Source organism: Centroberyx affinis, unplaced genomic scaffold (genome assembly GCF_046629955.1).
Source record: "Centroberyx affinis isolate AG114_WGS23_722 - 3 ecotype Tasmania unplaced genomic scaffold, CSIRO-AGI_Caff_v1 ptg003475l_1, whole genome shotgun sequence".
In the NCBI taxonomy this organism is placed as follows: Eukaryota; Metazoa; Chordata; class Actinopteri; order Beryciformes; family Berycidae; genus Centroberyx; species Centroberyx affinis.
This window is the reverse complement of record NW_027281435.1, coordinates 26,049-50,518: the sequence shown is the minus strand read 5'-3', so window position 1 is coordinate 50,518 and position 24,470 is coordinate 26,049. Positions and strand designations below refer to the sequence as shown.

At 40.1% G+C, this 24,470-nt stretch overlaps 3 protein-coding genes across 4 annotated transcripts; 2 read left to right on the top strand and 1 right to left on the bottom strand.

The window, feature by feature from the left end:
* Positions 1-10,537: 10,537 nt before the first annotated feature.
* LOC139661222 (dicarboxylate carrier UCP2-like) lies at positions 10,538-12,047 on the top strand. Its single transcript, XM_071539630.1, has 6 exons — positions 10,538-10,666; positions 10,800-11,007; positions 11,120-11,317; positions 11,436-11,537; positions 11,660-11,840; positions 11,933-12,047. The coding sequence occupies exons 1-6, from the start codon at positions 10,541-10,543 to the stop codon at positions 12,045-12,047; spliced, it is 930 nt and encodes a 309-aa protein (XP_071395731.1). The 5' UTR covers positions 10,538-10,540.
* Positions 12,048-15,426: 3,379 nt separating this feature from the next.
* On the top strand, positions 15,427-18,378 carry ucp2 (uncoupling protein 2). Of its 2 annotated transcripts, XM_071539628.1 has the most exons (8): positions 15,427-15,469; positions 15,585-15,731; positions 16,099-16,298; positions 17,008-17,224; positions 17,316-17,513; positions 17,605-17,706; positions 17,825-18,005; positions 18,183-18,378. In XM_071539628.1, exons 3-8 carry the CDS (start codon positions 16,173-16,175, stop codon positions 18,280-18,282), a joined length of 924 nt encoding a protein of 307 aa, XP_071395729.1. In that variant the 5' UTR covers positions 15,427-15,469; positions 15,585-15,731; positions 16,099-16,172; the 3' UTR covers positions 18,283-18,378. The 2 variants fall into 2 exon arrangements, with proteins under 2 accessions (XP_071395729.1, XP_071395730.1); XM_071539629.1 differs by lacking the exon at positions 17,825-18,005 and having other exon boundaries at positions 18,183-18,237.
* Positions 18,379-18,498: 120 nt separating this feature from the next.
* On the bottom strand, positions 18,499-23,996 carry dnajb13 (DnaJ heat shock protein family (Hsp40) member B13). The gene is made up of 8 exons (XM_071539627.1): positions 23,814-23,996; positions 23,530-23,633; positions 23,019-23,180; positions 22,735-22,892; positions 21,677-21,790; positions 19,419-19,532; positions 19,195-19,271; positions 18,499-18,706 (listed from the first exon to the last, which is right to left on the bottom strand). Exons 1-8 carry the CDS (start codon positions 23,879-23,881, stop codon positions 18,529-18,531), a joined length of 975 nt encoding a protein of 324 aa, XP_071395728.1. The 5' UTR covers positions 23,882-23,996; the 3' UTR covers positions 18,499-18,528.
* Between the last annotated feature and the right edge of the window lie 474 nt (positions 23,997-24,470).

Below are 24,470 nucleotides of genomic sequence, written 5' to 3'. Positions count from 1 at the left end.
CACATCAAGCACCAGAATGGGGAAAAAATGTGATCTCAGTGACTTTGACCGTGGCATGGTTGTTGGTGCCAGACGGGCTGGTTTGAGTATTTCTGAAACTGCTGATCTCCTGAGATTTTCACACACAACAGTCTCTAGAGTTTACACAGAATGGTGCGAAAAACAAAAAACATCCAGTGAGCTGCAGTTCTGCGGACGGAAACGCCTTGTTGATGAGAGAGGTCAGAGGAGAATGGCCAGACTGGTTGGAGCTGACAGAAAGGCTACAGTAACTCAGATAACCTCTTTACAACTGTGGTGAGCAGAAAAGCATCTCAGAATGCAACATGTCGAACCTGGAGGCGGATGTCACTTTGGTAGCCGGTTGACACTGAGCTGAAAGCTGATACCTACCCAGTATTAGTATGGTGTTCCTAATAAAGTGCTTGGTGAGTGTATATGTCATGTTCTCATATAAAGTTGTTCTCTACTTGACATTACACCCATTTTGGATGGCAATACTCACTCCCTCGTTCTCTTTCACTTATTCACACATACTATAGTAATATAATCATACTAGTCTTAGTGCAGATTTGAGGGCCTTTCGATGTGATTAAGATAATGTGAATGGTGGTTCACTGGCAGCTATGTAGGCTTCAGTCTCAGTCTGGATCGTTGTTTTCGTTCATGGGAAGACAACTGCAGTTATGAATGCAGTTACATAAAGAGAAAGTTATGACAGCTGACAGACCACACTTGCAGACTTGCTAATTCGGATGTACAGACAGTGAGAGGCGCAGTGACAGGTGAAGACACACAGAGGAGAATAAATAAAGGTTGTTGGTCATATTCAATTTTTCTTTAAACAGGACAAAGAAGATGTGTTTTAATCTCTGTCATCATTAAATGGATGAAATGCTTTTTAAATATTGCTGGCATTTTGCAGTGAATGTCTTGTGGACTAACTGCTGTTGAAGTGTGCCTTCAACTCAGTGATACATTCAAAGGCAGATTCTTGAACTGCTCCTTTTACTTTTTCTAATTTCAAACGTATTCTGTTCCTGTGGTCTTTGCCATGTTAGTTTAAAGCTGCACTAGGTAACATCACACATTGGTGGCTCCAAACGTCAGTGAGAGGTAACTGCTTGACAAATTTTAACTTCAATACCCAGAAATCATGTAAAATGATGTCAGTAAACTATACCACAGGAAACCAAAGGGACAAGAGGCAAAAGATTTAATGTTGGTGAGTCCAGCTTTCTCTGGATCGAGCGCTGCTCACTGTTTGGTTTTCACTCTGAAGTTTTGGTTCGTCTTTTCCTGTGGGGGAAGTGTCCATATCCGCCACCAGAATTTCATTTGGGAAAATACAGCAAATCTACAGGGTCTAAATTAGAGGAATGGGTCGCTCTTCTCTGTTGCGTAGGGTGCTTTTCAACTCGCACCAGGGGCTTCCTCAAAAACGAGACGCCCCAAGCAGATGAACACGAGGCGCCTGGAACGCAACAGCAGTGCACAAAACGCTTCAAACTCATAGAAAACATTTAGAGAAAGGCGCCTGCTAAAAGCACATCCTGTCTGGTCATGGCCTTAGCCTGATAAGATGTAGTTTTACATAAAATTCTGTCTAGCTTTTATCTCTGTGTGAATTTTGTTATTCTTTTATTATTTCATTTTATTCACTTATATTGTATTATTATTGTCTTATTGTATTTTATCTTTTTGTGAAGCACTTTGTAACATTGTTAAGAAAAGTGCTATATAAATAAAGTTTATTATTATTATTATTATTATTATTATTATTATTACTATTATTATTGTTATTATTATTAGTGTAGCTTTACCCCAGAAAATTTTACAAATTTTAAATGCATTTCCTGCAATTCTACAGACTTGGCATCACTGTTGAGCTTTCTTGAATACAGTAGCCTAATAAATAAAAGGAAAAAAGGAAAATGCTAAGTGACAAAATATTGATATATGTAGGCCTAAGTTTTGAACACAATTAAAACAGTTTTTAATACCATCCTTTTCTCTATTAGTTATATATTTTTTCTTTTACAGTGTAATATGTCTACTTGGAAAAAAGGGTAACTACATAAATCTTAACAATGGAGTAAAGATCAACACAACCAACTATCCCACTATACATGAAACGTGCATGACTGCACACATATTACATTCTCTTGTTTAAAGACCACTAGCATTGTATTGTGGATCTGTAATGCTCCATTAACTTACAAGTCACATAAGAGCAAGCTAATGTAAAAGCACATTACAATATAATCCAGAAGATAATTATGAGAATTTGAGACTGATACAATTCAAATTATTCAACAGAGTTTATTATTGCCACCCCACCCCACAGGTAACATAACATTGTGTGTGTGTGTGTGTGTGTGTGTGTGTGTGTGCGCGCGCGCGTGCGTGTGTGTGTGTGCTAAATGTTATTGAAGTGATGCATCTATTCAAACAGCAGTCACCATTAGTGTGTGGCTACAGGTGTTTATGGTCCAGCTATTAGACAGCAGAGCTGTTTTTAAGTCTTTTGGTGCAAGTCCAAGTCAAGTCTCAAATCAATCAAGGACTTGTCTCAAGTCACTTGAGACAAGTCTCAAGTCAATCAAGGCGTGTGCTGTGTCACTCACTCACACACACACACACACACACACACACACACACACACACACACACACACACACACACACACACACACACCTAAGAAGCATGTGACATCCAATTGCACATACATTTTTACTTATTTTACATACATTCGTCTTGAAAAGTTTGACTTGTAAATGCATGCATCTACAAGCCTACTCCAAATAGAAATAAAGTTCTACATAAAAAGGATAAATATCATTTCAAATAATCCAAACTCCAAAAACTTCCAAAAACCAAAACGTTTTGGCATTCAATCGGCAGATCGGATTCTCTTCCACCAATCAGAACATGAGAGAGATGGAGCAGGAGCAACAGATTGGTGGTGTCTCTCACGTCTCTCGTGCCGGCTTTTTTTGAAGTTTTTTGTTTTTTTTTCTAGTTAATTTTGATAGTTTGGACCAGGTGGCATGGCGGCTAGTGAAAGTGGTTCGTTGAAGAGCTGGTGATTGGTGTGAAGAGACGCTGTTTGCCTCCCACTGAAGCAAACCTGCCACCCAGTCCAAACAGTTTGCTCCTCGTTAGTATAGTGGCTAGTATCCCTGCCTGTCACGCAGGAGGTTGTAGGCCCGATTGTCAAAGTCCACAGTAAGAGCTTTACGAGGGGCTCCAGGGAATGTGCTGAGTGCTGCCGCTCCTGCTGCTGCAGCAGTACCGTTAAGCCAGGTGGTATTAGTCAGTAGTGGCAAGCAACAACGCTGCTGCTGCTGCTGCTACTACTACTACAGCTGCTGCAGCAGTATAGGCCTAGTAGTGGTAGTTCCAGTAGTTCTCATTGAAAGGAGTTGGTGGGTTCAGGAGATTATTAATGATTCCATATATAATTCAAATAAAGCTTATTGAAGCTCAGGATATACTCTAGAGGGGTTCCTGTGAGAATATTGGGGAATCCGAGTGTGTTTTTGCATACAAAATCCCTCACTTGCAGATAGCGGAAAAATTGAGATGCGGGTATCTTAAACCTTTCTTTCAGATGGGCAAATGAAGCAAACGTGCCATCAATGTTGTGATAAAGATGATAGCCCCGATGTCTGCCAAACCCTAAAGGCTCCATCATTTAATGATGGGGGAAACATGGTATTTTGAGAAATTGGACCAGATATGGAAAGATGTTTCAAGTTAAAGGCTAATCGGAATTGATTCCAGATCCTGAGTGATTGTTTTACTACTGGGTTATTGCCACATTTTCTTAGAGGAAATGGACATAGTAGAGTGGTAGGTTTGCATTATTCTGACTCTAGCTGGACCCAGAGAGGAATTGTATGCCCTTGATCTGGTGGTATCCAGTGTAGAAGGCCTCTGAAATTTGCTGCCCAGTAATATGTTTGGAAATTTGGTAGTGCTAGACCCCCCAAGTCTTTGGGTTTTTGTAAGTGTTTCTTACCAATGCGTGATACTTTACCATCCCAAATAAAAGACAGAAAAGTTTCTTCAATTGAAGTGAAAAATGACATAAAAACAGGTAAACATTGGAAAAAATATAAGAATTTGGGAGCACATACATTTTTATAACATTAACCCGACCAATGAGTGAAAGAGGTAGAGACTTCCAATATATAAAGATTACTTAAGGCTATCAACTAGAGCAGCAATGTATGCCTTGAATAAGTCTGAGTACTTTCGTGTTATTCTTACTCCACTCTGAACTGAAAGTGAGAAATGAGCTATTCAAGGCAACATTGTTTACCGGGAACAGTTCACTTTTCCCCACATTTAACTTATACCCTGACACTTTGCCAAAAGCTTCCATAACAGATAGGGCCTTGGGCAGAGAGACATTTGTATTGGAGATAAACAAAAGAAGATCATCAGCATACAAAGACAGTTTCAGTTTCAGAGTGAGAAATAACCTGAATATCATTGTTAGCCCGTAATGTTATGGCGAGAGGCTCAACTGCTAGAGCAAACAATACGGGTGACAAAGGGCATCCTTGTCTCGTGCCACGTTGTAATGGGAAATACTCAGAAGATATGTTATTTGAGCGCAGTGAAGCCATAGGGGATAGATATAGGGTCTTAATCCATGTCACAAATTTGGAGTCAAATCCAAATCTTTGAAGGGCCTCTGTCAAATAATCCCACTCAACGCGATCAAACGCCTTCTCTGCATCAAATGATACTATTACCTCAGGATCCTTTGATGCAGGGGAGTACAGCACATTGAGGAGCCGTCTGATGTTGAAAAAGGATGTGTCTATTTCTAATAAATCCTGTTTGGTTGGAATGTATTTTCTCGTGTAGAGGACCTTCCATACGCTTTGCTAGGAGCTGTGTCAGAATTTTATAATCCGAATTTAGGAAGGATATTGCTCGGTAAAATACGGGTTCTAGTGGGTCTTTATTTTTATAGTCCAGGCACTCTGCAAACAATAAAGAAAGAAATGGGGAAAGCTGTCTGGAGAATGCCTTTTAAAACTCATTCAGAAAGCCGTCTGGGCCGGCCGCCTTCCCACTCTTCATAGAAGATATGGCAGCTTCTATCTCTTCAGGGGAGAATTCCTGCTCTAAACTATTATGAGAGTCTTCACTGATCTGTTTTTTTTTGGGAGGGGCTTGGGACTTGAAATCAATAGGCATACCAATCAAAGAAACTACTAATTTTCAAATACACACAAGGTCTGCCTGGCGCGCACACACACGTCCTCCTGTCGCTTCCAAGCAAGCACTGGCCTCATGGACTAATGTTACTGTTCTTGGAATGTTCTTGAGAAAATGGACTCTAGCCATGTTCTTTGATTAAGCTTTTGATCATCCTACACAGCATGCCTTCTGTTTGCGTATCTGAATTTGTTGCGGAGTCAGTTGCAGCGCGGCAGTTTAAGGTGCTACAGCAGCTCCGCCAGCGGTCTGCTCGTTCTGTTGTGCGTATCTAGGATTTTACCCATGGGTAAGTCAACACAGTTATCCAGTTTTGCTTATTGTTCTATAAACAACTCACGTCGTACTGTGAGGAACATTAATGTACCATAGCGGAGTACTTATGTCACTTTTTACTGTTACCAAATAGAAGCTTCTCAGCGGCTCGTGGATAACCTCATCTCCAACATATATTTAAGCGACATTGATTGATTGATTCATGTATTCTCTATTTTCTTAACTGACATGGTGATAAACTATTATTTATATAGCCTACATTTATATGACTAAAATACGGAACAGACGGATAGAAGTCATGCGTATCTCCAGAGTTGCGGCTCCGATCCTGTTATAAAGCTCAACCTTTTTCTGATAAACGTTTGAACTGACACATTTAATACTGGTAATGCTTTGGAAGTGTTTTGTATGGTTTTGATTTAATAAGCTATTCAAAATTGATTCGGTTTATACATAAAAAAAAAAAAAAAATCAGGCTTGGGTCAGGCTCAGGCTGAGAATTCTCATAAGCCTTAGGGCTCGGGCCGGGCTCGGGCCTGAATGTCTAGGGTCCGGGCCGGGCTAGGACCTAAATTTGAGGCCTGTGCAGGGCTCTAAGGTATAGAACTGCTTAAATCGGTTGTTTCCTTATGGACAGTAGTGGCGCCTGAATTAGTTCTTATCTGGGGAAGCTCATTATCATTTTTGTAAGAAACAATTGTTTTCAAAGCAGTTGAGCGGTTGCTTGTCTGTGGTGTCTCATGTTTCGCTCTTGAAACAGTTAGCCAATCAGAACAGAGGGGTCGTTAATATTAATGAGCCTTAAAGGCACAGCAACAGAAACAGCCTGTTCTTGGCAAGGCTCAGGGAGATGCTGGAAAATTATAGACCTCAAGACATAAAATAAAACACTGGAAAGTGTAGAATATGGGACCTTTAAGATTGTGGTTCCACTGGAATGAAAACCGAACTAGTAAGAAGCTAAGTCAGCGAAAGCTATAACCAACAACCTAATGCTGCACCAATGAAATATCTTTTCATTTGTCCTGTAAAATATGTAGAAATAGGTTGATGGTGAGTGTGTAAATGATTGATTATTGGGTGTGTATAAATGAAGGGTAGGTGTAACATCAGTATAGTGAAGGTGGAGGTGTGATGGATGGGAATGCAGGGGGTGGTTGTTAGAGAGCAGAAGTCACTGCTGATCCTTCTGGGTGTTTTCCAGATGTTCCTAATTCAATAAAATATCTGTGATGGGACGTGTCCATAACAACCAGTGACACCCACTCTCACCTAACCCCCTTTCCTCGAATGTCCAAGCCAGGTTTCTATGTAGGCATGCACCCTATTTTACTACTACAAGGGATCTCAACATTAGATCCTGCATATTAGTAAACCCCCAAATTATGTCTCCTTATTGTATATGCTTAAACATCTATACAAAAATAACTGTGCAAAACACACAAAATACTGGGAGAAAACTGAATGGAGATGCTCCATTCCAAAACCCAGTGAAAGATAGAGTCAGGCTCAGATGTTTTGTATTTTGCAAAAATAAAAAAAAAACCCTGGGAAATAGTTAGCACTGATGAGAAATCAATCAACAATGTGTTAATTCAGCAATCACAGTGAACATATTTTGGCTATTCACAGTATTCTGTTACATCACCACACAGCCATCTTGGTAGGAAAATAACAGGTGACTCTAATAAATTAACAGCTGATTATGATCAAATGACAGCGACAGTCAATGAGCTGTGTATATGGTAAAGCACCATATTGATAGGAAATACATGTGACATCATGGGAATACTATGAATACAACCTTCATCAGCATACACAACATCCAAGCTGGCTCAGTGTTTGAAAAAAGTAGGAGGCTGAGGAGAGATCAGTTGGTTAAACATGTTCATAAAAAAAGCTAGCCATCTAGCAAGCACAGCACACTGTATGATGATTAAATATTACCATGTTAGTCTGTAGCCCACAGATATTTGAATCCACATCAAAGTTGTTTTTCTTAACAAAATACTTGGATTAAAACACAAAAATTAACATGAGAGAAGAGTTCATAGGCTTACGCCCCTATCAATGAAGGGAGCAGACGAGGTGTGCCATCAAGTCATATAATAAGTTGGCCTGTGTGCTCTACTAACCTCGAGTGACGCACTGGCTGATTTTATTTATAGTGTGATGGGGATTATCTGTTTCACAGCACTGAGTCGGGATTCGTGGTACTCAAAGTGCAGGAGAGTGCCGGCCAGTGTTGATGGGAGCTCGCCGTACCTAGATTCAGTTTCATTTTCAGGCATTGTGGGTGAGGTCGCACACCGGCTGGATGCGGTCAGAGCAGCAAGTTGTTTACCAGTGGTGGTAATGTGTGCTCAAAGGTCACTCACACAGTGTTCCTCTGAAACTGTTTTTAGCTAGGGGTGAAAAAAGCAACGGGTGAAAGTGGTTCCTTCTCTCTCCTGTAACATTGTGGAGGTGATTTAGCCTTTTCTGCCTCTGCCATTCAATTAAAAAAAAAACCTGGGATAGACCCGTGTCTTAGGCATTCAGATTTTATTCAGACTGAGTTAAAAACATAAAAATCCAGTTTTAAATGTAGCCAAGATGCATTTAAGATTAACCAAACCACCTGAGGAAATGCATTGTTGACACAGTGTAACCAAGTGTAAATACAATTGTACATTTCCAAGCCACATACCAAACTACAATATATTCAATTCAATATAATATACCATTTTAAACACCTGTCGAGGCCATTAGCAGCACATTTGTGGCTCCCTAACAATGATATATTTTAGCATCATAGAAAATTATCTCTGCTCCTTATATGATGGATTAGTACAATTCTTCTGAATACTGCAAGGAAAACTGGAGGAAAATAATCAATATGAAAGATATGAATGTGTTAGATTCTTATTGTTGTCTCAACATAGTCCTGCTGCCTTCACACATGCAGCAGGACTATGTTGCCGAATTGGAGGTGCATTTGAGGAACTGAATTGAAGAATTAGCAGTGCAGTTTAGAGACAAGAACATCCTGACATGTAACTGCAGGTGAAACTTTAGATGTTTAGAGGAGAGTGTTTTGCACAGTCAACCGTGTGACTAGACGTAAGCTTGCCAGGGCGGTGACCCAGAGCCGCCATGGAAAGTCACATGTATAGAGGCATGCATACTCAGGACTCCAGCAGCCCTCTGCCCACCACAGACTCTCACCACAGACCCCACGCCACTTGAACAGTCACAATTCTCCACCCTGTCTCTTCTCTTGGTGTTGTAAGTTTCCTCAACCAGATGCTGATGGCTTGAATGATTGCATACAGATGCCCTGTCCATCCACCCACCCTTGTTCAGTGTATGGATTGGCTGAGAGGCATGGCGGTTCCCTTGCCTGGAACGTTTCGTAACTTTATTACATACAGGGGGAGGATGAGGGAATTCTTGAAACTCCTGAGCCACTTTTCCACTCATGTTGTGAGCACTAGCAGTAAGAAAAGGCTACAATGCAAATATCCAACACCATAGCACCATGTCAGTCAGTCCAGTACCCCATGAAAACACCCCTGGCATCCAGACAGGCCTCTCTGTCTGATTGGCCATATACATCAACCAATAGGAAGATGAGGCTGGCCTTTACTGGGCATGAGGACCGAGGGGGGCGGGTTCTTGGAAGTGCATGTGGTAATGTGATCGTCTATCACATGAAATGTGAACTTGGGAAACGCATGCCAAGAACATTGGACAACTCTTCATTTGTTGAAAGTTCAAAATTGAAGATCATAAAATTGTATACGTTTTAAAAGGTTTTTTTTTAAATGTTTAATTGACAATTGTCAATAAATTTTGAATATTTCTATTATAATTTATATAATAGAAAATATATAATTTTTTTTGCAATCCTTTTTGCATTGCCATATCAGAAGTTTAAGTCAAACTCCAAGCTCCAACAACTTAATGTAAAATAATAGATTTATCATATTGTCAACTACTTGCAGATATAATTAATAGATTCCAAATCAAGCTAATAAATAAGACTGTTTTGAAAACTGCAAACAACTTAGAGCATCATTCTACAGTTCCCATGATCAGGCTACCGTAATGACTGTTTGTTAAGTGCATATCAACAACTGCTCAAGTGTCCGTCTGTGTCTTCCAGACGGTAAACACACGAGATAAACATAGCAAGTGTGTACTCTATGTGCATAACTTGTCAAGCTGCCCCACAGTCATGTGCACAAGGTGCCTATAAATTGAGGAGCTTCTTTAGCGATGGAACAGTAAACACAAAGCAAGAGCTAAGGACACTAAAGGGACTAACTGGTCAAAGGATTATGGATATTTACCATTGTGCTGGATTATAATTTCACTGGGAACTACTAAGGTAAACTTGGATTACAATTACATCAGGATCATTTATTGATGAGTTTTTTTGTGCACCTTTTATAGGATTTTCATGGATTCAAACTCCACTCATGTCACTTATTTTAATAAGAGGAAAATTTTACACTAGTGTTTCTTGTACCCTTGTGCTGAAAAACATATATAGTGGCAGGCAGCAAGAGTATATCAATAAGTCAATTGATGAAACATATGAACCTCAACATAATTATAATACAATTCTTCTTGGATCACAATAACATGATGAATGTTAATTTTTTCAGGTAGTAGTGGTATGCTGGCTTGCTTAGTTCAAGCAGAGTTTATGTCCCGAGGCATTTCCACAGCAGAACAGCTTCAAAAGACAAGATTACCACTTGAAAAAACTTGAAGGTCGCTCACAGGTATGCACAATGTTCAGCATGAGCACTTCAAATATTTTAAGAGTAAATTTCCAGATATTGTAATTACAGCAAACCAAAATATAAATTTATGTTACCATCAGAAGAGGAAATGTGAGCATTGACTTTCCTTCGTCCTGCCTGTCTGGATTAGTTGAGTAATGATTTTCTTTGGTATTTATTCTCAGATAAACACAGAGTCCCTGGGGTGCGCCATTAAGAGCTGAATTTTGCATAATACCAACCTGGACATAACAATGGTTGGCATGAAACCCACAGACATGGTGCCCACTGCTGCAACCAAGTTCTTCGGTGCAGGCACAGCAGCCTGCCTTGCCGATCTTGTCACCTTTCCTTTGGATACAGCCAAAGTCAGACTACAGGTTAGAAATACAATGGGCTGGGAGGCTTGGCACATTTTAACTGTGAAACCTAGATTTTATTAAAAATATGTCCTGTTGAACATTCTTCTAACCTGCTACTGAGCATCCTTTAATGCATCTTTCTGTTGCACAGATCCAAGGAGAGTCTGAAGCAGTGCAAGGGGCCAAAGTAGTGAAGTATCGGGGAGTGTTTGGCACCATCACCACCATGGTGCGTACAGAAGGGCCCAGGAGCCTGTACAACGGGCTGGTGGCAGGACTCCAGAGGCAGATGAGCTTTGCCTCTGTCCGCATTGGTCTCTACGACTCCATGAAGCAGTTTTACACTCGAGGCTCTGAGAGTAAGTTTTATAACCTAAGTATTCCCATATACCTCTGTTACAGATTCGTTTCTCTCACTGGCGTGTGTTGCTCCTCCATCGTGACTCATGATATACTGTACATGCTCTCCAGATGCAGGGATTGTTGCTCGGCTCATGGCAGGCTGCACCACAGGAGCCATGGCTGTGGCTTTTGCACAACCCACAGATGTGGTCAAGGTGCGTTTCCAAGCCCAGGTGCGTGTGGCTGACGGTGGGAGGCGATACAACAGCACAATGGACGCCTACCGGACGATTGCCCGTGATGAAGGAGTGCGGGGCCTATGGAGAGGTACGTGTCATCATGACTTAAAACTTCTAAAAATTACAAGACAAGTATTTAGTGGTTATCTTTAAAACAAAAAAAAGGCCACTGGTTTTGAAATAACCATCCTCTGCTTCTGTTATAGGTTGTATGCCCAATATCACCCGCAATGCCATTGTAAACTGTGCAGAGCTGGTAACCTATGACATTATCAAAGAGCTCATTCTGAAGTATGACCTAATGACAGGTGAGACAAACTGCCAATATCATTCTAATGAACATGTTATACAGTCGATTTCAATATCTACAATATGAAATACTAATACAAGCTGTTGCTGACGGATGTGACATGTCTCTATCCACCTGCAGATAACTTGCCGTGCCACTTCACAGCTGCCTTCGGTGCAGGTTTCTGTACGACAGTAGTAGCTTCCCCTGTGGATGTGGTCAAAACCCGGTTCATGAACTCAGGTGCAGGCCAGTACCGCAGCGCTATACACTGTGCTGTCACCATGCTGACCAATGAAGGGCCCACTGCCTTCTATAAGGGGTAAGCACACAATCATCAGTGGTACACTAAAGTGCTCTTTACAGATATCAGAGTGAAATCCACCTACTTATCTTGCATTTTGTCTGCTACAGGTTCATGCCCTCTTTCCTGCGACTGGGGTCTTGGAACATTGTAATGTTTGTGTCGTACGAACAGATTAAACGAGGTATGACCCGAGCACAGCAGTCCTGGGAGTCTCCGTTCTGATCTCTTTCATCCAGGCACAATGGCCCAACCTTCACCACAGTGTAGAGTGGTTACCATGTCACCAGAGTGAATGTAAAAATGAGACTCATAAATGGAGGCCCAAAAGAGCTTCAGGGCCTGTGGATACATTACCAAGATGGAAGCATGGAGGCGGGGTTAAAGGGAAAATCTCCCGTAAAACAGTTCACATGTGATTCCAATGATCTTGGACAATTTAGCGTTGATTCCTGAACATTAACTAGAGCCAATACAGACTGTTTTATGTCAGAAAGAGGCAAATCCTGTAGCCCTTCCATTAATAGTGAATGCAAAACTGACTTTGTGGGCATCGTGGCAATACCAGAATGATGTTATAAGGATAAAGAGACATTTTATGTTTCATAACTGTAAGGATGTCCATCGAAAATGCTCATTTGGATGTAAAAGACAGATGTCAAACAACAATTCCATAAAGTTTTGTTTTATCTCATGATTAGATCATACACTGGAACCTTGGTTAACTGGCTTTTAGCTGTTAGAGAGTGGCATTCATGTTTACAAAAACTGATTGAACTGTAAGATCATAGGAATAATGTGATTTGTGATTTAGGGAAGCTTTTCTGTTTAAGCAGACAGATTTTTCTGGCAACAAAGGGCTTGAAGTACAGTGACCACTTTTATGCAGCACATTGTTTCCTCTATTATGTGGATTGTATAAAATGTTTACAGATGTTTGTGATGCATGTGATTAGGGTTTTATATGTTAATCTATATGTTTACAAGGCTGTTTATTCATCGATATGAAAGTATGGTTTATTGCTGGCCAATAAGTCATGAGTATGTTGTATGGAATCATAATGTATATGGCATTATTATATAATAATAATAATGCCAAAGTGTAGATGGGAATAAAGTGGTAATTTTTCAATTTTGTCTATTAATGAACTCCAAGCAATTTACCATGACTAGTTGTTTCTTATCATGGAACACTGAATTAGGATTTGAACACTGTGATAAAAAAAAAATAATAATAATTGGGGCCACTGAAGTGTTAGTGGAGCAGTAAATAAGATTACTTGATAAAATAGTGCATGCTCTTTTCAGAAAGTGGGGCATGCTGGGAGTTAAGTGGGACATTCAGTATTCTTGTTTCAGTGCGTCAGAAATAACTACAGTGCACCATCTCAAAGTTTCTGAAAAAACAGGGAAAAGCTGGAGGGCAAATGCAGCTATTTTAAAGCCATATGAAAATTGGGAATTGAACATGAAAATTTGTCATGGACCGTGTAAATGCATCTTTGGGCAAAATTTCCCTTTAAACATAATTTACTTCACATCTTAAAATTGAAGCAGGCAGTGTAGGTAAGCTGAGGAACCCAACATGTTCAAACTACTGTGAGTTTTCTCCAAACCTTTCCGTGTGACACTGACATCTCAGTCCTAAATATAGCTGCCAAGCAGTGTTTCCACTGCTCGGCAGCTATGTGAGAATGTTAAATATTTATGGGTGACAGTAGCTGCATGGGAATGTTCAAAGATTAGCTTTTGATTTTCATAAGGACCTACATGAAATTACACTGTGGCAATTATGACTTATGTGTATTCATATTTGTTTTAACAAATTAATTGACTGACCTTTTGATTCAGGACTGACAGTAGACAGCTAGACATGACTTCAAATGTGTGTTTAGTTGAGCACAAATTAATCTTCAGGTAAAATTATTTTCTTGGCCATGTTTCTATATGACCCATATAACTAACATACAGTCTGCCTCACAGGCATCAGTCACTGCCTGGTATTTAGCTGTGTGCCTGTACAAGTTGTTCTCTGTCCTATTTGCTGCTACCAGAGATCTGGCACCTTCTCCTTGATGTAAATGTATCAGTTCTTGGAGAAATCTTTCCTTCAAAGAGATTCAAACTTGGCCCTCAGTACATTGTTGCACTGTAATTCATTCAGTCATATCTGCATTGTTCTAGCAACATCTCCACATTAGCTGTGAATCAATCTTTACAAATTTCAAAACTGTATTTCTGAACCTCCAGGTCTGCTAAAGTCTGTGTGGTGAGCAAGTGCCCCTGACTGAGAAGTTGGAAAGAGAGCAAAGTTTTCCTCTGGCATTTCGCTTTTCCATTAACACAATTTATGTCACACGCTCCTTTATGTCACACAGAGAAACCAAGTTTGTGGCTGGATTCAGAATATGTCCCAAATTTGTTGTCAAATTTGAGTCAAAAAAACAAAACAAAAACCCAAATAACTTTTTCATGTTTTCTGAATTCAAAATGGTGAACTATCCAATATGGTTCACTTGAAGGGTCCATATTACATATATAACAACATGATAATAACATCCCAGAAATAATACAACACTGAATGGCATATTGTTTCTGAATTTATTTTCAAATATACTTTGCTTCAGGATAAGAATAAGGATTGAGATGCTGATATTGTGTTTTAAACAACTGTACAGAGAACTCCTTCACAATACTTTCCCAATCTAGCACTTTGCAATACAGAGAAAAGTTAACACTCAACATATTTTGCTATTGCTAATACCAAATAAATAAGCACATAAATCAGGGCAGGAACTACAGGTCGTGGACAACAAAGCTGTAAACGAAAACCAGTGGTGAGACGCTGGGTCTGAACATATGGATCTCATTTTGAGGGGGATGTACTGTATGCTCTTGGTTTTTCATCATGACTCAGCAATGTACTAAAACATGCAAAGTGCAGACATAAACAAATAACTGACTTCACCAAATGAGTTTTAGGAAGTGAGAAAAATCCAAATTTGTGTTGCAAAAGTTTATTTTCACCACATTATTATTTATTGTCACCATATTATTTTAACCGCTTTGATATTGCTTCTCATTTAGCCAGTCTAATCAATGACAACACAGTATTTTCAAGTCTGTGCTGACACTGTTGTAGCTCTCAGACACAGAGGCCTGAACGCTGTCAGAGTTGAGACTGTATCTACTCTGTTCTCTTCAGAGGACTATGAATAGATGAGTTATGCCGCACACCATGATTGGGTGTTGTCTTTTTATCCCACAAAGCAGGGAGGCTTGATTATGAAGTCAACATAAGACAGAGGTATGCAGAAGGTTAATATGTTATGAAATTGTAACTGTTGACAAATAGAACCACAGCCTGTTTCTATCACACACAAGTTTATAATAGTCTCCTAGTGTGACTTGCAGGCACCTTCATGTGTGCAGTGTGGGGCCCCACCAGCCCACAGCTGCCGCGCCATTACGTAACAACACTGTGATAGCAGTATAAAAAGCAGCGGCTCTTTCTTCCCCACAATACTGTATCCTGTCCAGTCATCAGTTCAGTTTCCTCTAGAAATTAATTTACTTATTTAAACAGGGGATTGTCACTTTGAGAGGAGTTTTTACCCAACTGAGTAACTTCGACGATTCAATTCACGGTACACCCACACGTCTGCATTTGCATTTGAAATTGTTCTTGGATGTTGGTTTTGTTGCTGTTACTTTTGTTCTGCTGCCTTGCCTTATTTGATCTTGTTACTCTTTGTTTTTCAGAATTTGGAGTATGTTTTTAAGGCATATCATTTTTGACCTTTTTTCTATGGAAGAACAAGGAAACCAATTTATGGCTGGTAGTAAATTTAGCCAGAGGGACACCTTTAGAGAATCCTGATGTTTCTGTCCTAAATTGCTCCATTAAAGGTAAGAATTAATAACAGTTTGTATTATTACTATTTGTGCTATTATAGTTGATTTTCGTTCAGTGTCACTAAAACTTCTACATTAGTATATCGCTTCTGTTTAGTCTGGTGCTAAATGAGCTGAACACACCACACTGGAGGCCTCATTAGTATAGTAATGTAAATAAAAGAGAGGCCTATAGGATCATGAAAAAAGATCCATGCAATGAGTTTAGTTGTGGTTGAATGTGATGATTATCTCATGTCCACTTTGTAGATTGTGTGGTCAAATTTTGATCACACGGAATACCATTAATTTGTAGAAGGCCATCACAAGTATTTTCATCAAATCTCTTTTGTAGCGTAACATGTTGTGGTTCTATTTTCAGATTTCCTTGCCCTGTGTCCGCATCAATTCCATTTACACCACTCTTCAAACCTCATATTCCAAAAAGTCTTAAAAATGGTTGGATTTGGACCTGCAGATGTTCCCCCAACAGCCACTGTGAAGTTTGTAGGTGCTGGAACTGCAGCCTGCATCGCTGACCTGCTCACCTTTCCCTTGGACACAGCCAAAGTGCGGCTGCAGGTAAACAAGCTCTTTGTTGGAAAGGAAAGGAACTGCATTAGAAATGTTGTGTGTTGGGTTCTCTATACGAGCAAAATGTGATTCTCCCCAGCATCCCTTCAGTAATTGTATTTTTCATATAGTAAAATTTGTTGTTTACTGATGAGGCTGCATTAGCTCTTTCTTGGACATAACTGCACAATTAGAAAATCAGAATGACCTTCGCTATTTGTCTACTGAAACCTATTGTTGTGATGCCCCCTGCTGAAACACTGCTGCCCTGCGTCTTGCTTTGTTCACATAGGGATTTATTGGACCTAAGATTTTTTTTAATTTGATTGTCAGAACATAATTTTTTTTTACAAGGTCTGACAGTATGTATAAACTCAACAGGAGTTTTACATATAATTTCAAGGCAGTAAAATATTTATGTTAATAATGTTAAAAAACAATGGAATAAAATAGAACTATATGGTCAGTTTAAGAAAATTCCAAAAAGCATATTTTCCATCAACAAATCAAACTCGTATATGCGAGCATATTTGAATATACATAGAATGTTATCATATATGTCATATAAATCCAGAGGGTATCTTTAAAAACATTGTATGCATTACATATATTTGTCTTTACTTGCCTGCCTGTAACCTTGAAGAAGCTACACTCAGGTCCTCCCATACTGCTCTTTTCTAGTGTCAGTTGAGCCTCCATGACCATTTATCCTGCACAGATCCAGGGGGAGGCCGGATGCTCTGCAGCTGCAGGGAGCGGTGCTGTAGTGAAGTATCGGGGAGTGTTTGGCACCATCACCACCATGGTGCGTACAGAGGGGCCTAGGAGCCTGTACAACGGACTGGTGGCAGGACTCCAGAGGCAGATGACCTTTGCCTCTGTCCGCATTGGTCTCTACGACTCTGTGAAACAGTTCTACACTAAAGGCTCCGATCGTGAGTGTCTACGAACTACTATTAAATTGTTTATCCAGTTGAGGGTGTCCTGCACCGATCAGGTTTGACATCTCCTTCTTCTCTGGTTCAGATGTTGGCATCGGCAGTCGGCTGCTGGCGGGATGCACCACTGGTGCCATGGCGGTTGCTTTTGCTCAACCTACAGACGTGGTGAAAGTCCGCTTCCAGGCACAGGCCAGGTCTGCTGGGCCTGTCAGACGCTACTGCAGCACCATCGATGCTTACAAGACCATTGCTAAGGAAGAAGGCATTGCTGGCCTGTGGAAAGGTAGCTTAAGCTTGAGAGGAGCATGCAGCTCTAGAAGCAAGTCCTATCATTTCTTCTTCTGCTTATGTCCTAATATTACTCTGCCTTGCAGGTACTGCTCCAAACATTGCGCGCAATGCAATTGTCAACTGCAGTGAACTGGTGACATATGACTTCATTAAGGATGCACTTCTGAAGTCGACTCTCATGACAGGTGAAACAATGGCTTCAGTATAACATGATGTCTGTATGCAGTGCAAGGACCATAATGATTGTCTCCTTGGAGGAGTGAAGCTCAAGACACTCAGTAACTTTCAGTGTTTACTCTACAGATAATCTGCCCTGCCACTTCATATCAGCTTTTGGTGCAGGCTTATGCACAACAGTGATTGCCTCTCCGGTTGACGTGGTCAAGACAAGATATATGAACTCTGCCCTCGGCCAGTACAGCAGTGTCCTCAATTGTGCTGTTGCCATGGTGACCAAAGAGGGACCACTTGCCTTTTATAAGGGGTAAGCAATGATCTGATGCACTTTATTGAAGCAACTGAGGTTATACGTCAGAAATTTATAGAGGAGGGGGGGCAGAGTCCATATGTTCATAAACAAAAGAAGTAGGCTATTTGAATGATCAATTTGAACGGATTGCAATATTATATCATGTCCTTATTCTATTTTCTTACTCTTAAGGTTCATGCCATCTTTCTTACGCCTGGGCTCCTGGAACGTGGTGATGTTTGTCACATATGAGCAGCTGAAACGAGCCATGATGGCGGCACAACACAGCTGAGAAACTAAACTGTAATCGTTATTCTCTGGCAGAAGGATGATACTGTATTTGTGTTACTCTTTTTTTTTTTTTTACTTTTTGTTGCCTAGTTTATCTTTCAACTCGCTTGACTTAAAGTGGAATAAACGTTCTACAATAAATTGTGTCAATGACAGAAATGTAACTTTATTAAATCTCAAGTCATAAAATAGCCAGATTTATAAAAAATTTGTCAGTGATAAACATTGAAAACAAATAGCTGGCATTTTAAATCGGGTTGTGGTTGTTTGTTGAGTAAGATAGAGCTTGTTTGATCAGACGTTTCCTCTCAGCAGAGAGCTTCTGGGGGAACTGGGTGTCAAACATGATGATGAGGTTTCCTCTCTGGGAAGGGTCCTGGGACAGCGGCATTCCCTCTCCAGTCACCACTTTGTTGTAGGTGGGGCTGGGTGCGGTGTGACGGACAAATTAGAAACAAATAGGTGATTCCAGATAATGTGCAAACCCAGAATACATCATCCTAATTTCTGATTCATTTTAGTTAGACAGATGGATAGAAATATCCCAATTTAAGTGTACAATTTAGAAAGTGCTTGAGCTCATTACGATCATCTCACCCCGTCATAGCCTGAGATCTAGAGGATTTTCACCCCACTGATGTAAATTAGTATATTTAATTCCAAAGTATATTCACAATCACTGTTCACTGTTCTGGATTCATCAAATCACTATATTAGAGTGCAGATGAATTCGCTCAACTGCATGCCACAGCTGTATGAGACCATCTGCTGATCTATTTTCTTTTGGGTTATTCATAGCAGCTTTGTGATTAATGCCAAATTAATAGGATTGCAACATATAATACAGTAATGTAATTTGACCTGTATCTGAACCAGTATTCCCCTTTCCCCCCCAACATAGCAAAGCACTCACTGCACAATGTCATTGATGGGAATGTTGAGTAGCCTGCCATCTAGTGTCTCCACATCCACAGAGAACCCAGTCAAGGCCTGAGGGAAAGGGAATAATACATGTATATTCTACTAAAAGCATCTCTTTAAGAATGATGGATAATAAAACCCACCAAGAAACATGATGGATCAATGAGCAGTTACATTGCGGATGGAGACATTCTAGCTCCCTTTAACCTGACTCACCATCTCCAGAGAGATCTGGGCCTTGTGCACCAGGTCATTCTGTTGTCTCACAAACCAAGCATGACTCTTCTGTCGCACTATGAACACAATGTCTGCAGGGATGCTGTTTGGCCCCTACAAGGAAAACACAGGAAAATAATCACAAGGTAGCCATGCTCTTTCCCCTAAAGTAGGGCTTTGAAATGAATGAATAAAACGAATGAAACAATGTAACTCAATAGTTCATTGGTATCTTTAGTTATCGTTCTAGATTGAATGGGTCTGTATGTAGTATGAATAGCTTGTTAAATGGTTATGAATAGTTTGGTGCAATGGCTTGTTAAAAAGTGACCTACACTGAATTATACATACATAAGAAAACTAAAATTCCACAGATCAAACAAAAAGATGTTTGATGAAACAACTAGATGTACAGGTGACTGAGAACAGTTAATTCCCTCATTACTACGTGGTTATTTCATATAGAGAATGGATTGGAATGAGATCTACTTTGTCTGATGAGGTAATCTACTGGAAAAGCATGACTCTAAATAACCAGAATTCTGAAAAATAAAATACTGACAGTTGCCAAAAATATTCTTTACACACCCATTTGTATTTTTTTTTTTCATATCTTGAGTTGATTCTCATATAGTCCAGCAAATGAAAAGTGTCTAGTCTTGCGTTCTGTGGGCAGCAGCCCAGATCAATATCCAGCCATGCTTCATCAATACCATCTCAAATATTTATTGTTGAAATATAATTAAAATATGACTTGGAGCAAATATTTTGAAGGAGTAGAATTTAACGGTCTGTTGCAAAATTATGGATTCAAACTTGCTGACACAGAAAAAATAACAACAACAAAAATGAACAATCCTCCAAACACTAAACCCTGCAATCAACCAGGAATCTCTGGACTCTCTGACTTCTCACCATCCAATAGAAGTGCCTGCAAATCTTACTACTGTGACTACCTCTTATTATGTTTATTATTATCCAAGCAGATTTTGCACAATTTTGCACTATAACAATGTCTGCACAAACATATGCACATTATGACACTTTTCAACTTCAGGTTCTCTAATTCTCAGAATTTATTTCTTGCTTCTCCTTCATAACTTCCTCATGGTGCACTGGGCAAATGCTATACTGGCCACTTACTATACTTCCTTCTACAGCTTACAGCACATTGACAGTTGCCCAGGCGGTGGGTAAGGGCCTTGGAGCTGCAGTCAGAACCTAACCACTGGTTTTCAATCCTGGTTCCCGAGACCCAGAGCAAGGTTTATGTACAGTACACACAACACGGCAAAGAACCATCTGACGGGGCTAGAACAGTGGTGTCCAATCATGTGCCATGGAGGACAGAGAGTCTGCAGGTTTTCCTTCCAATCAATCACTGCACCAGGTGACTTCACTAATTACTTGCTCCGTCTCTGCTTGAAGGTGTGCTAATGGGTGAACTCAGCTGCTGCAATGGTTGGTTGGAAGGAAAACCTGCAGACTCATGGCACATGACTGGACACCACTGGCCTAGAACCTGTAGGTGCTCAATTCCGATCCTCCAGGCCGCAGGTTTTCGTTCCTCTCTGGTGGTTAATGAGCTGGGTCTAGGAATTACGCACAGGAATTACGTCTGACTGATGTGTGAAGACTTTCAGTTGCCCTTTTTCCCCTGTCTTCCCCCAAGAAAATTATCAAAATATATTTTTGCTCTGCTGCACAACTGATCTGTCTGGGTTTCTTATTTTATTGTGAACGCTTCCTCCCTTACCGCTAGGTTGCCACAACACACATGTGATGTCGAGCCTACGATTTGTAGTTTGTCTTACACTGTACAGTATGTGAGGTCCTGTGGTCTTGCACCATGTGTGTTAGTATGTACTGAGAAACTCTGTAAGCTGTCAATATGTCCGTCAATATTACCAAGATAAACTCCTGTACATTTATTGTGGTAAGACTGCTGTGGAATAATCACATGCAGTAAAGCAAGGAAGTTTAGCAGGATGGAAATCAGACGACACACCAACTCTCTTATCATACAGCTACAGAGACAGATGTTCAATGATGTTCAGACTAGCTCAATACTGTTTACATAAGCTCCCAGCCTCCAAGCCACCATGTCACTGGTGATTTTGATTTATTGTGATTGTTCTAGGCCACATAGGGCAAAAAAAAGAAAATAACAGTTATGGGGAAAACTGGGGAAGGTCTAAGTGACTCTTGCTACAACTGTCCAAAGTCTCCTAGTGTGTTGCATTGGATAGCTCTCTTACCTGATCCCCCTCCTTGGGGAAAGTTATCCTTGTGCCTTCATTCCATCCAGGCTTTACAACAATAGTCAGTATCTTGTCTTTTATGCTGGATGTGTATCCATCCTCATTCATAACCTGCCAGGCAAAATGAGTGAATGGGGCAGTGAAATGAGTAAATGAGAATGTGACGTTCTTATATTTTAAAAGAAGCCAAATGATTTTTTCCATGGGTTTTATTGTTGTCCAACTACTTACAAACTGGTCAATGTATAACCCAAAAAGTTTTGTGTTACATACGAGACAAACAAGGATTATATAGTTTAGCCTTTCATAATATGCAGTGTGAATCTCTGCAATAGAGTACAATTACAACCCTCCAGTGTTTTTTTAATCTATACCGTCCCAGTGGATTAAACAGGGAAATTATATAAAAATGACATTAATCATTTCTGAAATATTAATCTATAGTATAATCTATACTAATCTTTTTAACATTAGATTATTATAGAAAGCATAGCATGGGCATATAGGGTATGTAACATAGCCTACCCTATTAGTCCATGTGTGTACCTTAGTCCACTTTATTATTCATCTATTGAAAACTACATTTTAATACATTTCTGGGCAGTGAAAACATGTTCTATTCAAATATGTATGTTTTCAGATTTCAATATCTGTTGTGATTGTATCTGAACATGTGTCTTGCAGCCTGTAGCACAAAGTAGAGCTATATCTATAGTGCTGTCACAGATCAACACCTCATCATTGGACTGCAGCTAAAATCTGTTTTCTAAAAGCACAAATCTAGTGAGAATTTCTCCCCTTGAACTCTTGGCAAACACTTAGAAGAATATGAAGTAAGGTACTGACACATCTCTAATTCAGTGATCACATCTCTTATTTGTTTGGAACAGCAGGCGTGGGCTTTTAGGGCAAGTGGACTTAAATGGTACACTGACCCTGCCGTTCTCAGGAGCTTTAGGTTTATAGATTAATTGGTTAATTGGTCTGAACAATCAAGAGTGGTGTGATGAGAGGCATTTCAACAAGATAGGATGGTTATCCTCCATAGCTCTTACCCTACGGGATATCTTGATCTTTTTTGTGCATCCATGGTAGAGGTCATCCAGGGCCAAGTGCAGATCTCTCTCTATAGGAGAATCTTGAGTTTTCACCCCTCTGCCTTGCAGGCCACCAAACCCAACTGGCACTTCATTCCCATCGTTTGTATAGAAGTCTTGCAAAAAAAATAAAAATAAAAGATTATTATTCTGTTATTAGTGTGAAATGTGAATAACCAATGTACATAGTGTATAATTGTACAACTATTAGTCTAGGCCTCTGTCTATCCTGTTTTTCCTACCTGCAAATGGGTTGTCACCTCCGAAAAACTGTCTGAATGTTTTGTCTGGGTTCCCATGATAGACGTATCCAGATGACCAAGCTCCATTTCCCCCAAACTCCGGTGGGATGCCTCCTTTTAGACCCTCCTCCCCAAACTTGTCATAGGTTGCTTTTTTTCGAGCTGTCATAAAATATATATACTGTAACGTTATATATCAAGATTTGTTATAAACAAGTGGCACACTGCCACTGTCAGAGATGATCAAACACTAGGTTTGGTGTGAAGTTGTTGAGCTGTCTGTCCCTTTGTTGGGAAGTGAAGGAAAAAAGAAAAGTTGTGTTTGGAAAAAAACCCATAACGGTTGTGTTTACGGGTGATGGTGCTGCTATTGCGCCACTGTCACCTCTCTGCTGGCTCTGATTATTAGATTGAAGACATTTATTCCCTGTCAGATTGATTGATTACACCACTGAGTGATTCAATATGCAATATAACAAACTTTTCAAGGGTGTCACTTTTCTTTACTTACGGTCGCTCAACACATCATAGGCTTCAGCCAGCTGACTGAACTTCTCAGCGCTTCCAGCGTTGCGGTTTTTGTTTGGATGATATTTCAGCGCAAGACGTCGATATCTAGGAACATTGATTTGGAAAATAGTGAGAAGTGACAATAATTGCAAAGCGCCTAACAGAAACATGTGCACAAAGGTCAAATTACCAGAAATGTCAATTACACATTTTAACGCAGATTGCAATGTAATATACAGAGGGAATTTACGTTACGTTAATGTTAGCTAGGCTAACTCAACTTACGCCTTTTTGATATCTGCGTCAGTTGCGTTTCTGTTTATTTCCAGTGCTGCGTAGTAATCTATAGTCATTATGGAATTCAAAAATCAAAGGTAAGATCGATGTGTCTGTCCTCAATATAAGTTTTGAGTTAGCTAGCTTTTGCAAACTTCTCTTTGACAGAATAAAAAACACAAGGCAGCAGTGTGGTTTGGAACGCCAACTGGTTGCCAGGGGCAACAGCTGGGGCGAGAGGCTCAAAGAGACCCAGCCGAAGAGAGTCGACAAGATCTGTGAGCTTCGAGGACTGTAGTTCTGTTTGCAGTTCAGAAGCGCTACGTCACGGCGATCGTCTAAACCAATCACAAGTACGCGTTTGCCACTCTTGGTGAATAAAGAGGGGTAAACCATTGCAGCTTACTGTCTATCACTTGTTTCTGATTCAAACATCAAAAAGGGCACGAGTCAGTGAATGCAGAGCTATCTCACAGCTGCCAATAAGACACTGATGAACTCCAGCAGCAGTGACAAGTGTACTTTTATTCTTCCATTTAAAACCATTCCAGACATAAACGTTAAGGACTACGATGCAATAAAAATTGATGAACTTTCCTCCATACGTACACACACACAAACAAAAATTGCACTGTATTATCAGTGTGATCAAATCAGCATTGAGAG

Coding starts and splice junctions, on each gene's coding strand:
- LOC139661222 (XM_071539630.1), top strand. CDS start 10,541: ATGGTTGGCATGAAACCCACAGACATGGTGCCCACTGCTGCAACCAAG. Junction 10,667..10,799: donor CAGCCAAAGTCAGACTACAG/GTTAGAAATACA, acceptor TCTGTTGCACAG/ATCCAAGGAGAGTCTGAAGC. Junction 11,841..11,932: donor CCCACTGCCTTCTATAAGGG/GTAAGCACACAA, acceptor TGTCTGCTACAG/GTTCATGCCCTCTTTCCTGC.
- ucp2 (XM_071539628.1), top strand. CDS start 16,173: ATGGTTGGATTTGGACCTGCAGATGTTCCCCCAACAGCCACTGTGAAG. Junction 16,299..17,007: donor CAGCCAAAGTGCGGCTGCAG/GTAAACAAGCTC, acceptor TATCCTGCACAG/ATCCAGGGGGAGGCCGGATG. Junction 17,225..17,315: donor CTACACTAAAGGCTCCGATC/GTGAGTGTCTAC, acceptor TCTCTGGTTCAG/ATGTTGGCATCGGCAGTCGG.
- dnajb13 (XM_071539627.1), bottom strand. CDS start 23,881: ATGACTATAGATTACTACGCAGCACTGGAAATAAACAGAAACGCAACT. Junction 23,634..23,813: donor GACGCAGATATCAAAAAGGC/GTAAGTTGAGTT, acceptor CAATGTTCCTAG/ATATCGACGTCTTGCGCTGA. Junction 19,272..19,418: donor CCCAGATCTCTCTGGAGATG/GTGAGTCAGGTT, acceptor CCTTTCCCTCAG/GCCTTGACTGGGTTCTCTGT.